General features: G+C 38.5%; 1 protein-coding gene across 2 annotated transcripts in view; it reads left to right on the top strand.

Annotated features, from left to right (window-relative positions):
• The window catches only part of LOC126092430 (YLP motif-containing protein 1), a 639037-nt gene that overhangs the window by 534976 nt on the left and 85949 nt on the right, over positions 1-18112 (top strand). Inside the window, exons 7-8 of one of the 2 annotated variants that reach the window (XM_049908029.1) lie at positions 2199-2256; positions 16060-16205. In XM_049908029.1, coding sequence (XP_049763986.1) covers positions 2199-2256; positions 16060-16205 — 204 coding nt within the window. Of the gene's footprint in view, positions 1-2198; positions 2293-16059; positions 16206-18112 lie in introns of both variants that reach the window. The other variant, XM_049908028.1, reaches the window with a different exon arrangement.

Genomic DNA, 18112 nt, shown 5'->3' with positions numbered 1-18112 from the left:
GAGGGACTGCGTCAGCTTTCAGACAACACCACATACAAAGTTTGCCAAGGTAATCCCATTCCTGATGTCCAGGCGGAGCTTCAAGGAATCCTCAGAACCTTGGGCTCCCTACAAAACCTTTCACCTGACTCCATCAACCTCCTGACCCCACCGACACCCCGCACCCCTTCCTTCTACCTTCTTCCTAAAATTCACAAACCCAATCATCTCGGCCGCCCCATTGTAGCTGGTTACCAAACCTCCACAGAACGTATCTCTGCTTACGTAGATCAACACCTTCAACCCATTACATGCAGTCTCCCATCCTTCATCAAAGACGCCAACCACTTTCTTGAACGCCTGGAATCCTTACCCAATCTGTTACCCCCAGAAACCATCCTTGTAGCCATTGATGCCTTCCTTATACACAAATATTCAGCACGTCCAGGGCCTCGCTGCGATGGAGCACTTCCTTTCACGCCGATCACCTGCCACCCTACCTAAAACCTCTTTCCTCATTACCTTAGCCAGCTTCATCCTGACCCACAACTTCTTCACTTTTGAAGGCCAGACATACCAACAATTAAAGGGAACAGCCATGGGTACCAGGATGGCCCCCTCGTACGCCAACCTATTCATGGGTCGCTTAGAGGAAGCCTTCTTGGTTACCCAGGCCTGCCAACCCAAAGTTTGGTACAGATTTATTGATGACATCTTCATGATCTGGACTCACAGTGAAGAAGAGCAGATTTTCCTCTCCAACCTCAACTCCTCTGATTCCATCAGATTCACCTGGTCCTACTCCAAATCTCATGCCACTTTCCTTGACGTTGACCTCCATCTGTCCAATCGCCAGCTTCACACGTCCGTCCACATCAAACCCACCAACAAGCAACAGTACCTCCATTATGACAGCTGCCACCCATTCCACATCAAACGGTCCCTTCCCTACAGCCTAGGTCTTCGTGGCAAACGAATCTGCTCCAGTCCAGAATCGCTGAACCATTACACCAACAATCTGAAAACAGCTTTTGCATCCCATAACTACCCTCCCAACCTGGTACAGAAGCAAATAACCAGAGTCACTTCCTCATCCCCTCAACCCCAGAACCTCCCACAGAACCACCACAAAAGTGCCCCACTTGTGACAGGATACTTTCCGGGACTGGATCAGACTCTGAATGTGGCTCTCCAGCAAGGATACGACTTCCTCAAATCCTGCCCTGAAATGAGAACCATCTTTCAAGAAATCCTCCCCACTCCACCAAGAGTGTCTTTCTGCCATCCACCTAACCTTCATAACCTCTTAGTTCATCCCTATGAAATCCCCAAACCACCTTCCCTACCCTCTGGCTCCTACCCTTGTAACCGCCCCCGGAGTAAAACCTGTCCCATGCACCCTCCCACCACCACCTACTCCAGTCCTGTAACCCGGAAGGTGTACACGATCAAAGGCAGAGCCACATGTGAAAGCACCCATGTGACTTACCAACTGACCTGCCTACACTGTGAAGCTTTCTATGTGGGAATGACCTGCAACAAACTGTCCATTCGCATGAATGGACACAGGCAGACAGTGTTTGTTGGTAATGAGGATCACCCTGTGGCTAAACATGCCTTGGTGCATGGCCAGCACATCTTGGCACAGTGTTACACCATCTGGGTTATCTGGATACTTCCCACTAACACCAACCTAACTCCGGAGATGGGAACTTGCCCTTCAGTATATCCTCTCTTCTCGTTATCCGCCAGGCCTCAACCTCCGAGATATATATTTCAGAGAGTGGCCTCTGTTATTTGATAGCTTGTTGGACATAGATAAGAATGATTTCTATCCCTAACACAGGCCAAACTGCACAGGAGATGATGTCCACAAAAGAAAGAAGGTACCGAGAGAGATAATATACTCCAGATAAGCAAGTCAGTAAGCTATGATTCTTACATATCAGTATCAGAACTATTACAGGAAGTCCCTCTCTGAACATTTGTCAAATGCAGCAAGTAACATCCCAAGTCCTTGAGGATATTGCATAATTTTTTTATTTATATATAGACCAGCAGTTACATCTGTTTGATGATATACACACACTCCAATCAGATATAAACCTGTATTTCAGTTTAATGACTGTATTTATGTATATAAACTATCTTTAATATTGACTACTTACAGGACAGTTTTGTAGCTATTAATTAATTTCTTTCTTTTCTTTATATTTCAGATCAGAACAGTCACATATTTAACCACAAAGGGAGTGGATTAGTCACAGATACAGACAGGTACAAACATACAGGGAAACACCCAGCTAGGTACAAGTATGTATCCATGTGACAGGTACAGTGCAGGCAGACATTTCACTTGCTTCTGCTATGGCCTCACTGCACTTGTACACCTGTGTAGAACATGCATAGTTGTGGTGTGTGTACATATATAAAGTGAGATTTACTCCCAGAGGGGAATTCAGAAGGCAGTTATGCTTCAACATCTCGTATACTATATCAATAGAGGGATACATTTATACAATTTATTGGAAACTCTCATTCTAAATTGGTAATATGCAGATAGATGCTGATGCCACATACATATCATAAAAGCCATCAAACTAAGTTAATAGATCATCAGTTTATTGATACCATTGCTGTTAAAGGTGTAGGCATGCAATGGTAATATTAGCTGACCAGGGACTATTGCTGTGTTCAATAATGGCTTCAGTTAGCTGTTGCTCTATAAATTCATCTACTGGTGCTTGTAGGTATGAGTGTGAGTCAAATGAAAACCTTAAATTTGTAATAACAAATTGAAATTTTGTGCTGTGATCCTGTAAGTTGGTAAGCATGCTATAAACAGCGTGCAGAATGGCTTCTAGGTGGCAGCATAGTGCAGATGCACACATACCATCGCAGTATCAGTATAGAGATGGCTGACTCACTTGCAACTTGCACCAGGGAAGAACAGCATTCTGTCATTCGGTTTTTGCGTAGTGAAGGTGTAAAACCTGTTAAAATTCATCAACAAATGAAGGTTCAGTGTGATGAAGCATGTTTGTCACAGCAGCAAGTCTACGAATGGAGTAGGAAGTTCACAAATGGTGTGACTTCAATGGAAGATGCTCCTCATCCAGGTCAGGCAAAACAAGTTGTGACTCCACAGAACATTGCAGCAGTTGAAGCTATAGCGAAGGAAAACTGCCGAATGACACTGAACGATGCAATGGGAGGAAATAAGTTCCATTCTGATGAAGAGGTACTCCACATGGTGCATGGGTGGTTGTGCGAACTACCAAAAGAATCTTTTTGTAAAGGAATTTAAGCACTTTGTAAGTGCTGGAGGACTTGCATTGTGTGTGGGGGAGATTATGTTGAAAAGTGATACAGCTTTGTACCACTTCTGCTCAATAAATAATATTTCAAAAAATATTTAAGTTTTCATTTGACTCCATACTTTACTGTTCAATATGGTTTTTTGGTTATACTGGTGTATTATCAGCTACTGGCATACAATGTCATGTTAAGAGTGTTGCTGACAACTGCATCTTACTTAAACAAGTCTGAGTAGTTCAACAACAATGTTTCCATGGCTTCCCATTCACTGTCTTTCAAGCAGTGAATCTTGAAATGTAGTACAATGCATTGATGGTATGCTTGAGGCTCTGATCATCTGTTGATCTATACTGATATGTCAATATCCACAATTGCCCAAATCAACTTCCCTCTATCAGCAGGTATTTTGTCATCCAAAACTATCTTTAATGCACATGTACACAGTTCAGTTAGTGTCACTTTGAGAGTCTGTGTACCATGCAATATAGAAATATTTGCAGCTGTTGCATCCATTGGAAATGAATTTCCATGAAGTTCAACTGTATGCTGTCAAAGATAATTTTTAACACAATGCCTATCCAGAAAATCAATTCCAAGAGTTACAGAATATCCCTGTATCACAGTTTGCAACACTCCCATCTGCTCTCTAAGCCCTTTAGTTCCTAACTTAAAGCTGACCTGTGTTGTCCCCAATGACTTCCTGTCATTATTTTCTACTCCATGTAATCTGTACCTTGTAGTGTTTAGCCCCCTCTTGTCCATGAGATCCAAACTAATGACAGACAATTGTTCATCAGTGCCTACCTGTACCAAGCCCATCAAGCAGCAATAATTTTGTCTGTATGGGTATGCAGTACTATGGTCTACTGGGAATGTTTCACAGTGGAACAAACATTACTGTTTGCATTTAATGCCTACTTTTGTTTGTTTTGTTTAACCTCCTTCTTATTTCCACATTTGTTTGCCTTGTGGCCAAAATGTTCACTGTAGCTGATGACATTGTTCCTTCAGTTGGCTCTTCGTCCCACAGTGATATCATTCTGCTAATTGTTTGAATGTGGGTGTTATAACCAGGAATAACACAATAACCTCTTCAGTCTGGTTTATTAAATCACAAATCACTTTTTACAATTATGTTAGCCAAGCGTCTACCCAGGCTCACACTCAGAAGTAATGCAGAATTAAAGTTTGGTTGTACCAGTATCCGAATGTGCATGGTGGGGTGTACGTTCCGTAATTATTCCCAAGTCCAGTGAAGTTCCGTCTCTCCAAGTGAAGTTGCAAGATTTTCCATCGAGCAGCCAGGTAACCTCGAGTGGTGCGGCGAGTCATCCACAAGCAGCTGGAACACGGTGTACTGCACTTCCCGATGAGAACTGTCGTTTGCGGCAGCGGCCGGGTTTATATAAGGCTTGCTAGTTAATAGAGCCATTGGCTGGAGTCGCTGTTTTCCAGGGAAAACCAATCGCAATGTTTCCTGGCATAGCCAATTGCTGTGTGCTGACAAACATGTGCGCGCGAAGGTGGCCAGCGATGGTAGCCGCGAGCCGCCCAGAGAAGTGCGGCCAGCGATGTATTTCTCAGCCACGTAAGGGAGCGTGCGTGTGAAAACGGCCAGCGATGGAAGCAGCGGGCCACCCAGAGAAGTGCGGCCAGCAATGTATTTGGCGGCCGCGTACTGGAGCACGTTGTTTGGTGTTTGTTAGAAGTGGTGTATACCACAGTGACATTTCAACTGACCAGTTAATCAATTCGGCTGTGACTTAAACAGAATTTATGAATACTGTCACATTCTCTTTTGCTTTACTGAAAAAGGGCATTATTAGATTTACTACTGAAGAATCTACAGAGAAGGAGGGTGGGTGCAGTTAGTACTGCACTAGCCTTATCTGAACCAAATTATATCTGTTGCTATTCTAGTTACTTAGTTAACTCTTCATTATACAATTTCTGCTGAGTATTATCCTCTAACAATTTTCATACCTGCTCCATCAGAATGGCTACAGCATCATTCATATGTTTTTGGCATCTTTGTGCAATTTATTACTATGTTTATACTTACAAGACTTACACGAACAAGACACTTCCTCTTTCAAAAGCAATATCAAAACCCGACGATATAATCACATGCAAAACTTATTCGTGTAATCTCAGATAATTTTTATGTCTGATCATTGGCCAGTGTATACTGCATGCCTACAAGTGCCGCAAGTCACCAATACCATCCTTCTATAAGGTACACTGTGTCCAGTTAAACTACAGCTCTTAAACCTCACAGGTATGAAGTAAGTTTCCTTACAATTCCCTCTAAATTGTGACAGATCTGCAGACTCCTCAGGTTTTACAAAGGTCACTTACATGTTGAATACTAATTTCTATGTCCAACTCCAGCTATACAAAACAAAAGAAATAAAAGGGCCACTAGTAAATGTTCTTTGGACTTCCTGTGTTGTGGTCATAACTGAGGTGTGTGGACGTTGTGTTTGAGATGTCACATGGCTGTTACTAATACTGCAGTGTCCTCTCCTCATTCACCAGTCTCTTCTGGACATCAGTGTCATATTGATGTCACTGATGAGTCACTTGTGGTGGCAAATTACAGGGGTTCTAAGCAGAGACACTGCTAGAATGAGGTACTGGCAGAATTAAAGCTGTGAGGATGGGGCGTGAGTTGTGCTTGGGTAGCTCAGTTGGTAGAGCACTTGGCCGCGAAAGGCAAAGGTCCCAAGTTTGAGTCTCGGTCTGGCACACAGTTTTAATCTGCCAGGAAGTTTCATAAGAGACACTGCTACATTGTCAAGATGATTTTGTGCAACATTTAGAGCATTTTTTGGAGCTAATAAAATGTGATTAGCATTTAAGATTTACAGTTCTGTGTCTCCTCATCAGCCTCAGCTGACACTTTGTGCTAGAGGTGACACAGAGGAATTCTCTTGACTCCTGTTCTTGAATTGATGCTTCTGGTCAGCAGTGTCACTATGTAGCATTTTAGCCAAATTCAGGTGGACTGAGATCGGGCAGACGAGGTCGTGGTGTTAGACTATGGCCTCACACTGGGTTAGAGCATCCTCGATCCCACTCCAGAAGATGACTATGACCAGCAGTGTTCCATCTGGATGTGTCATGCTAATGGAAGTCATGTAGTCATATGATCCTGGCCCCACTGCGCAGGTAGGCCCTTGGTACCCAGTAGTGCCTCAGCATCAATCAAGAATGGAGGTACTGGATGCCCCTCTGACCTAGCAGTGATGATGATGTTAGTGCAACAAGAACCACAAGGTATACTGGTGACAGAAGGTCCTCAGTAATGTGGTAGGGGGCTGTTCTGGAAATCTCAGAAGTGGCAAGTTGTGGTTACTTGGATGCTGTCATCTCAAGAACAGCAAACAGCATATTTTATGAGAAGTGCTGGAACATCTAATACATGGATATTGCTACAACATAAATTAGCATTGAATCAAGTGCTTTGATATGAATGCTATTGATCCTAATGAACAACTGGTGTCAGAGCTGGAGAAGTGGCGTAGTTATGGGGACTGGCAGGAGGCTAAGACTTGCGGCTCTGTCTGTTATGACTGAATGTGGCCTGATTCTTTACTTGTTGTCAGCAGTTCTCATTCTGGTGTCTTTGCTTAACAATTTGTTACAGGCTCTTATCTGCTCTGTCAAGTTTCTAGTAGGTGGTGTTGTGTCCTACATATTACTTGTTGCTTAAGGGGGGATGTAATGGAAAATGTAAACATTTATTTACAAAAATAATTAAAACCATATTTATTAATGTACAAATCTAAAATATTGCATGTGTAAAGCACAAGAACTGCATTTTAACAGAAAAGTATAATAAAATATGCAGGATTAATATTTTCCAGAAATTTGAATTTTTAATTTTTTTATTGTCTTTTTTTATAAAATGCCATAACTCAAATTCTAATCATGCAATTAATCTGAAAATTTTATTGTAGTGTCCTGAGAATGTCTAAACTACAGATATTAATTTATGGTACAAATTGTGTCATTAACAGAGTTTTTAATTTTGCACATCCAAAATTAACTTTTTTTCTACATACAGTCATTTAAAAATCAGGATGTAATTGCAGGATCTTGTATTTGTTAGTTCCAGGGAGACAGCAACATGTTGTGAACAGTTCCTGAAAATTTCATAGCATTAGCGCATATAGTTTTTGAGAAAAGATTTCTAATAATGTAAGAAATGTAAAACAGAGAAAATGAGGTCCAAAGATTTTCTTCTCATACTTTTACATGTAATAAGCTTACCTCAATTTTAAAATCCTCCATACTGATACTCCTTGTCCTCCAGGTTTCTTTTTTTTCTCTTTCAATATTCCTGGCCTGTTTTTGCAGGTGAGACACTGATCTATTAGCTTTGTTGACCCTGTTCTTGTCAATGGTCTAAGATGCTTTTGTTGTAAACACACCATAATCTATACCAACTCTCTTCAGCACTTCAATTCTGCCATTAGTTCTGTTATTGTAAAATAAAACTTCATCATAGACACCTGTTTTGAGTACTTCAAGTCCACAGAATGTCCTTTTTGAGCAGCTAAATCAAATTAAATTATTGAGGCTTTAATTTGCATTTTGTGTCTTTCTGTGAAGACAGTTCCTCAGTAAATCAGGGTTTGTAAGAAACCTGAATGTGGGCTTAATTGCATTCATGACAGGTTCTGGTAATGAGTGTTTATATGATATGTCTCATTTCTGTTGTTGAACTTACATTAATCGTCTTTCGGACACACATTGTGCATTGGTGTTTGGTCAGTGGATAATTTGTGGAAAAAAATTGCCCACACAGCATGCCTCATTGCCTCTAAATTGTGTGTGTTTTTCCTGACTGCTCTCCCATAAACTGAAGGGAATGAATTCCTTTCAGAGTAAGCCTGTCTTTTCGTCCTAGTGCTTTTCCCTCCTCATGTGCTTCACCTTTCTTCTCTTTCAGCAAGCGACTAAGCTTGCCACCTGCCTCTTTTGGATGTGACCAACACATTCCAACTTTTCTATTGTTGTATTGTAAGGATTTTTATCTGTTACAGCTTTCAATGAAGAGGAGTCCCCATCACCAAAGTATTTAGTATATCTAACACCATACTGGTCCTCAGATCTGGAGAACATACTCACAACTGCAGCAGTCTTCATGCCCCCACTTGAGCCACTATAATTCTTAGAGCATTTTACTGCATCCTTTTCTTGACACAGTTTCTCACTGTCTTCATTGTTGGACATTTCCCTTGTTGCACATTGGTGGCAGTATTTAGACATAATTTCTACATCTAAAACTTTACCTGAGTCAATACCAGTAACAGATGCAACTCCATACAGAGATGTGTGACACCTTTTCATCCAGGTCCCGTCTACAGACACACACTGGTCAGTAACATTTGTAACAGATTCACTGTCATTAATATCTACCTCAGGATCTATTTCTTTTTATTTTTTCCACCAGTTCTTCCTCTGCTTTCTTCATAGAAACTTTGGCAGTATTACATACAACATCAGACATTTCTTGATTTATTTTTTCAAACCTTGCACAAGGTGGAGGCATGTTCAGAAAACCACACTATAAATTACTTCCTTCCCTGCCCTGTCCAAGGCATCTCAGAGCATATGCTAACCTAAAATTGCTTTCATAGATATCAGTGTCAGTTGTTTTGGAGGAGGAAAATGAAAATTCATAGCCACACAAATTACAAATCAATTTGAAATCACAAGCTATTCCCACTCTTTTTTCTTCAACAACAATAATGTATTTTGTATTTTTACAGCTAACACATGATAATAAAAACCTTATAGTCTGTCAGAGAAGCTTTAAATCAATAAGTCTGAACCCAGTGGAATCCATATCAACATCCTTCACACACATGTACAATTCTCCTGTCCCAAGTTTCAATGCTGAAGCTGAGAGCTTATGTTCTTCATTTCGAGCTGCTTCCTCTTTTTTGTTGGCAAACCAATTTCCATGAAAGCTCTGTTTCCTAAACACTGTTTTTCCACCACCCATTATGCATAGACCTGGACTTCCACATAAAGGTTTGCAGATTCAACCTTCCACTACTAATATGTGTGAGTATTGTCAAAATATAAATAAACCACACGCAAGAAAGTTTTCAGGCAAAGGTATAGATGTCAGCCAGAGATATAGGTGTTAGCTAAAGATATCAAAAGAAAATAACCTTCACACTGACAAAAATTCTGCTGAAGCAAGCAGTTTCCCTACATGCCGGAAATGGTGGGAGTGGCTGCCAGTGCAGAGTTAATCAGTTTAACAATTTAAAGGCATTTATAAACCTCCTATCACAATAAAATCCACACACAAGACAGATTAAACTGTGTAGATCAAAAGAAAAATATTTTTGAAAAATGAATTTTTTGGACCAAAATCCATTACATCCCCCCTTAACTTAACACCACCTAATGAATATATCTTTTGCCTCGCTCTCACAGTGGACGTTTCACTGAATGTGTAACTTGTGTTCGATGGTTGGTGCTGATGTAGCAACACTGAGCAAGGTGGTGCAGTAGTTTCCTTCCCCATCCTTCCCTAATCTAAGCTTGTGCTCTGTCTCTAATGACCTCGTTGTCAATGGGACGTTAAACACTGATCACCACCACCACCACCTCCTCCTCCTCCTCCTCGTCCAATGTAGCAACCCATGCCTGTTTATGTGACTGACTTAAAGAGCTGATTGTTTCTTTCTGAGGCATAGCTGTATTGTCACCTCCGTCTGGTGTTGGTTGTGGGTGTGCTAGCATGAACATAAGAAAAATTTTAATTTCTTCTCCTTTTCTATTCTGTGGCATAGTAATGGAGTTTTATTTCTTTTTAATTGTCCCCATTCACTGTTGTATGTGCACAAATTCTCATGCAATACAACAGTATACATATACTTGGCTTGCAGCTGAGTGAAACTGGCTGCTTACTCGTCATTCATGTTTTTGTCAGATTTAAATAAAAATTTAATATGAAGCTGGTAATATTTAATAATTTGCATACCAGTTTCTTTGAAATGATTCTGAGTTGAAACTTTCATATGGGATCAGCCTATGTTACTCTCTTAATGACGTTACATCCTGAAACAGATTTTTTACACTTACAGTGATGACATATATTTGTAGCATCCAGTCCAGTATGGTTAGAGGTCTTACTATAAGAGACTACTAGAAGGAAGAAAAGGGTTTCTGTTGTCATAATCTGTACAGTATTCATTCACTATTTACTACAGAGTTTATTCAAGTACTTCCATGAGGTAGTTTTTATCATTTCAAAATCAATGTTACTAAGTTGATATTTAGAGACACTTCTCCTTATGTAGCATTTTCTTTTGTTATTTTAATAAATTCATACAGGAATTTTATTGTATTATTAAAGTAATTTTGGTTGTCTCAAAACAACTAGAAGAGAAAATTGTTTTGGGTTGAGAGACTGAGCAAAACGGAGTCACACCTACAACCATGCTGGATTTCCTTTTTGAATTTTGTCACAAAGTCTTTGATGATGTTAATTCTGGCAGCAAAATATGACTGAATCAATCTGATACAAACACAAAATGGCATTAATGCTTCCAGCTCTCTTTTAATGATGGTTGCTTTTTTTTTTAACTAGGGATGTAAAAGTTACTTTGGATCTCATGAAAATGAATACATTGCCACAGTCATACATAACAAATGTAAATAATAATCACAAATTTTTGTGTGGCATTGAGTCTTTCTAAGCTTCTCAGATGAATCCAGGAGATGTGACCCAATTTTGGTCTGCTTTTGATTTTATTTTACTAGGATAGTGTCCCCACTCAAAGCACAATAAAAACATTTTGTGAAGTATCTCAGATTCTGATTCATCCATACCCATTTACAGCCCAGTATAATTCTTTCTCATATCAGAGATGGAGAGAACCATTTGAACACTTTCTTTTGAGTCATCAAAAACATATATGTCTAGTAACAAAAAAAGCCATGAGCATTGTTCTCTTGAACTGTTTACTTAGATGTTTGAGACAGTGCAGTGCATATAAACTGAAGAAGTGTTAAAATTAAAGCCTGTCTTGAGAGTAATAGGTTTAACTCTTTTGTTAGTAAGTGAAATGAAGATAATTTGTTGAAAAAAGTAGGCAGCTACATTAGTTGCCTTATTTTATTTAAGCAGTCATACTGATGCTGCTGCCTAATTAGCATAAGAAATTAAAGCGGGTTAGTTTCGAGAGATATAATCTGATAGGGGTTCTGGAGGAATGAGATATATTTTCAAGGAAAGATATTGACAAAATTTCTGGACATAGTCTTCAGTATCACTTTCAGAAAAATTTATTCCCAACTAAAAAGCATCCTTCTGAATGTATATGTACATAACATACAGAGTGTATCTGCACACTTTTGCACTTCATCTATGCTCTACCACAACTATGACCATCATTACTTCTAAATAGATCTGGACTGCTATACACACAATATAACTTGGCTATTAGGGAGGGAGGGATATTGCAAACATAAGCATATGATCTCTCCCTTGTTGTGAGGGGGGAGGGGGGGAGGCAGACAGTTGGGGGTGGAGAGATGTAAGACAAACAAGCCTCACCTCCTTATCACAAGACATACAGCACACTGGAATAAACACTGGACTCTGAGTGCCTGCTACAGTGCTGTAGCATGTTATATTGCTTAACAGCTAACATTGGGAACGAGGGTCTGATGTAACGTATCTTCCATCAGTTCCTTTGCTCTCCGAAAAGGGCCAATTTATATTGTGCATATAGTACACAGTTAAAGTCAAAGCCTAGCTTGGGAATGATCTATTTTACTTTCTAGCATTTAAAATTACTTTGGCACTTTCTGATAGTTTTAAACTCTATTAATAGCAAATACTAGTAGAACTGTTTCTTTCAACTATCTGTCAGTTTCATTTCCCTTAATAGTTTTGCAATATCTGATGATATGATAGAGTGTATTTGCACTGTAGCTATAGTTAAAGTACTAGTTTAGTTTTAAGCAAGTATTTTGTTTGATAACATTAATTTAACATTAAGAGGCTAGAAAATTATCAAAGTGTCTTCTAAGAGTAACAAAAAAGAAAAATTTTATTATATAAATAATTGTAACTCTGATTTTTCCACTGGAGGAAAATATTGCAACAATTCAGCATTAGGGGCGATAAATGGCTTTTATAAATTTGTTTATGGAGGTAAATTCTATGACACAGTCCCATGTTTTTATTCATTTTTGCAGTTTACAAAACATTATTTTATTGTTCAGTTTTATTTATAGTAAGTAAATACTTGTTCTTCAGTTTTTGAAAGTTAGAAGGCAATAGTTGTATGATAGTTAATGCCTATTTTGATTTCGAAGCTTCGGTTTGGAGATGGTGGCAGGGACAGAATGGGAAGTAAAGCTAGGTTATAAGAGGAAAAGAAGATGAATAATCATAAACAATTATCTACTAAAATAATGTAAAATTCTAACAGACACCGTGTAGGAAAAAGATGTTCAGCCCTGAAGGATGCTGTAATCCTCATCAGATAGTATACCAAAACTCATGTCTGTAAGTTAATGGATAATTCAGATCGATGAAAAAGCAGTACTTCATGTCAAGAATATGCAAATTAAACTCTGATGGGACAAAGTGGAAAGAGGTCACATGCATGGCACACCAATATTAAAACTACTATGTGCCTGAGATAGTTTGTGTAGACAGAGCTCTCAGGCAGAAGGTTCACAGTGGGATTTGTGCACATTGATCTGTGTGCACATTGACTGTGTGCACATTGATCTGTGTGCACATTGATCTGTGTGCACATTGATCTGTGTGCACATTGATCTTGTGCATTATGAATGCCATATGTGAGTTGCACAAAAGCAGCACATCACTAAACATTGCAAGATCTGAGGCTGGCTACAGCCATTAAAAGATGATCCGGGAGCTGAACGTTGACCAAAGTATCATTTCATAACAGTTCAGAAGGTTCCAGGAGCGCAGAAATGATCAGCATCAGTACAATGTAGGATATGAAGTGGTACAATCAACTGCCAGGTTTTGTATCTTGTGTTAAGAGCCTGAAGACATTTAAGAAGCAGAGAACCTATTATGGTCAGTTACTGACAGCATCTTGTAGGTCACACATCTCCCATCAGACTGTGTAATGTCAGTGTTGAGAGACTGCTCTATATGTTTAGTGATCCATGAAACACTCTCCCATTCTAACAAAAGCACCATACATCTTGTCTCATAATAGTCCCAGAAACATGCAGGTAATATCCTTTGAGTTACATTTTAGCCAGGGGAGTAATTTTTTCCATCAGTTTATCTGGTAGGTCTCTGAGACATACTGGAAGATGCAGTTAAAGTGTTAACCTCAAATATTTACAGAACAATTTAAGATACTGTAATTGTCTTTTCACCCTCACTAAATAATTACAGTTTCATGAGGTAGTCATATTAATTACAGATATGAGTTTTATAAACAAGAAGAAATTTTTTTATTGTTCAAACATAGAAATTAAGCTCCAATTAATCCATTATTCGAACATAAAAAGTAAGTTTATTACTTATTTTCAAATGATTGATGAAGTGCTGATTATTAAACATAAGATCATTGTTAAAGAACAAACACTTCTGTTTTAAATCATTGTAAGAAAGACATTTTTACTCTGAAACGTAGGTCATACTTAATAATACTAAAATGTTTTAAAGTTTTATTACAGATGTTTTGGACGACTGGAAATTTTAACTGTAGTGAAAAAATTTGGTATTCACCTTTTTTTATTTTTATGTTTTATAACAATCTGTCAATGAAGATGGAAATTCTAATAATCACACAACCCTAACTTATGCTCTCATAAAACATGGAGCACTGTTGATGCTGTGCAGTAACAGATGTTTATTACACATCATTTATGGTAGTTTCTTTGCTTTCTTTACTCAGTGTAGTTGCAAATGCTTGCTACATTTTGAGGAGTGTACATGAAATAGGTTTAGCATTGTACGAAATAAATGTGGAATTTTTCAGTTTTGAAGCAGAACTTTTTATCCCTGAAATAAACTAGACGCTGCTTAATTTTATGTTCAAAAGTTGACTAATGTCAACTGTCAACCAAATCCTTATTAAATTTGAAGCCAAATGAACAATCATTTTCGAAAATTGAAAGTAATGTCTACAACAAAACAGGCAGCTGAAACAAAAATCATTAGCTGCATTACACAAATACCAAAGTGAAATAAAAATTATTAGCTGCATTATGAAAACATGCTCAAAAAAAGGTCAAAGATCAGTTTTTCTGGAAGTAGTTCTTTCATCAAAACAGTTCTCAAGATGATGGCAGAAAATGCTGTGGAAAAATATTGCAATAACTAACCAACTGGAATATCATAGTTGATCTAAGCAATAAAATAATGTTGGGTGAAGAAAATTTGGTTGGATAAAAATCTTTTTTACTTGTGGGCAGATTAAAAATTAATCCATTGTCCATAAGAACCATAAGTTGTATCTTTGTACTTTTTGAACCTATTTCCATGTTTATTTTTATTTAATTTATTTTACTTGTAATCAGTATACAGTATGGAATGTAATACAATACATGGAAGTCTATAATATTTATATTTTCATCAGCATTGCTTAAAATAATGTTACAAGTCATATTAAGCATAAACTTTGGTGTTTGTAAAATACGTCAGTTTCAAGAATAATGCTGCCATTCTCATTCTGAGAGAGGAGACAAGATTTCCAGATTTAATTTTACAGACAGTTGACAGGAAATAGAGGATGATGATAAATAACAAAAGCCAACATGTGCATCTATATGACAGACACATGGATTAGATTTATGTGTTTGTAAAACAATGTGATTCACCAGTAATTGTCACCTTGATATAATTTGATGTGATTTCCTTAAATCATTATTGATACCACAGTTCTTTATTTCAAGACCATTTCAGATTTTTTTGTACAAAAATGCTCAAAAATACGAAAGTTATCTAGTGAAATAAAGTGTTTTTATTCAATGCAGTAAGAGAGGTGTTGTAATGCCACACTTATGAGACTGCTTGCAAAATAACACAAGAAAGAAGTACATAGAGACAAGAGGACAAGGAAGTTTCTCAAAATGGAGTTAAAGCACAAAACTACACATCTGTCTGCAACACCATGTCACTATATTTATTGTTGTTATTAGTACTTGTTTCCATGTAAATCACATCAATATGTATATTCTTGTTATGAAATTGTGGGATTAATTATATTTTGAAAGTATAGTAATTAGAAATGTATTGGAAGCACAATAGAAAAATGTGATAGTGTTCTGAAAGAAAAACATATATGCTCCAGTTATCTAATAACTGAACAATTCAAAACAGTGAAAAAAATCTGTAGAAAACAAAGAAACATGAATCATGAACTGCAATAAGTGAAATTCAAAGATATTCAAAGTGGACTGTAAGCTGTCTTCCTTTCTGTTCAGTTATGTGAAGTATGTTTTGAGAATTTGTCAGCTTCTTATACCTTTTTATACTCTGTTAATGTCCCCACCTCCAATAGAACAAATTCTATTTCCCAGATAACTGGCATCTTATGTTATTATATATGATTATTTAAGATACTTCTATAAAGGTAAAAATTATGTTTCTTATTCTGGTGCTGTAAAATAGAGTACATATACCATTTTATAAATTCATTTACAGCATTACCATGAAAATATGTAACATTTGTGAAAATAGAATTATCTGCTGTAGCACATACATTAGTTGTTTTATTTCTTTTACAGTCCAGCAGGCCAATACAATGAAGTTCCCCATGAAGAATTTAACAAATATGGCAACAATGTGCCAGCAAACTATTACAACAATGGCCAGTATCAGATGCCATCCCTTCAGAACAACTGGCAAGGACAGCAACAGCCCAATGCCATAAGTATGTTTTGAACATTGAGTAGTTTCCTATTTTTGTGAGGTGCACTGCACACTTTTATGACAAATTTTGAAATGCGTTTTCCAAAAAAAGCTTGTGATAGTATATAATGGAGGGAAACGTTCCACGTGGGAAAAAATATATCTAAAAACACAGATGCTGTAACTTACGAAACGAAAGTGTTGGTAAGTTGATAGAGATGAAAAACACATGTACACACACACAAATTTCAAGCTTTTGCAACCCACAGTTTCTTCATCAGGAAAGAGGGAAGGAGAGGGAAAGATGGAAGGATGTGGGTTTTAAGGGAGAGGGTAAGGAGTCATTCCAGTCCCGGGAGCGGAAAGACTTACCTTAGGGGGAAAAAAGGACAGGTATACACTCGCGGGCGCGCACACACACATCTATCCACACATATACAGACACAAGCAGACAGTGGAGGGTGCTTGTACCCCTTGCTGTTTTGTGTGGAACTATCACAGCACAGCCCTACATTGCACCTTCTTGTTTCCCACTGTTGAAGAGCAATTCAAGGATGGCGATTGCATCTTTCAACACAATCAAGCACCTGTTCATAATGCACGGCTTGCAGTGGAGTGGTTATATGACAATAACATCCCTATAATGGACTGGCCTGCACAGGGTCCTGACCTGAATACTATAGAACACCTTTGGGATGTTTTGGAACACCAACTTCATGCCAGGCTTCACCGATTGACATCAATACCTCTCCTCAGTGCAGCACTCTGTGAATAATCAGCTGCCATTCCCCAAGAAACCTTCCAGCACCTGATTGAACGTACTGCCTGTGAGAATGAAAGCTGTCATCAAGGCTATGGGTGGGCCAACACCATATTGAATTCCAGTATTACTGATGTAGGCCACCAGTTTTCCAGATACTTTTGATCACATAGTGTATCTTGAATGCTGAGGATGAACATAGGCCACTTTAGAAAGTATGGAGTACAATACTTTTATTTCTTTGGAGAATAAAATGTGAATATGTAGCAATGCTTACTCTTTTAAAAAGCTATTTACTCTTTGACTTTTGAAATTGTCTGTATATGTAATATAGACACCTATATTATGCTGGTGTCAAGATAAGACAGGCGCAAATAACAAAATTTCACCACTGAGAAAGGGTCAGGAGAAAACACAACATTGGTGCTTCTGGTGAGCCAGACACCAGAACTCAGCAGAAATGCAGTAGGCAGAGCTGCTAGACAGGGTCATGTCACCTTTGTTAATGATGAAAGAAATGCTACTGCCAATGCAGTGTGTGCCAAGAGCTTTTAAAAAGCAGTCCTATACTATAACAGACTTGTTAAGTAAGTGTGGCAGAGTTAGGACCACTGACACATTTGTTATAGCAAGGTCTATGTGGTCATGACTAGTGATGCGGAGTAAACATTAGTCACTATTTTGCTCCATAAATACCCCAGCATTTTAGCTTATAAGACAGTCAGTCATGACATTCAAACTTGATTCCCTGATTACAATAAAGTACAAATCTACAACAGTAGATTTCCTGCAAGTTATTGAGCAAATGACAGCTGCTAATGGGAGGGCTGCTACCTCACCATGATCACCAGTCTCAGAGTTCAACACCACGGTCTGCCACTGTCACAGATTGGTAGGCCTGGGTTTCTTCCTATCATCCCAAGCCAGGACACCAGCATCCATGATACTCTGGTGAATGAGCTGGGGCCTACATGAATGACAGGTCAGGATCATCGCACTACATAGCTACACGACAACTGTAATTGTGGTTTGACAGATGGAGAACAACAGCTGTGAGCTGGAAGGGACAGAGCACCCCCCAAATCAATGTGTATAGGTCCAACACATGCACCACCTTCACTCAGTGCTGCAGCATCATGATACAACCAGTGAGGGAGCCACTGCTGGTG

Source organism: Schistocerca cancellata, chromosome 7, assembly GCF_023864275.1.
Source record: "Schistocerca cancellata isolate TAMUIC-IGC-003103 chromosome 7, iqSchCanc2.1, whole genome shotgun sequence".
NCBI lineage: Eukaryota > Metazoa > Arthropoda > Insecta > Orthoptera > Acrididae > Schistocerca > Schistocerca cancellata.
The sequence above is the reverse complement of the archived record's forward strand: the minus strand, read 5'-3'. Positions and strand labels throughout refer to the sequence as shown.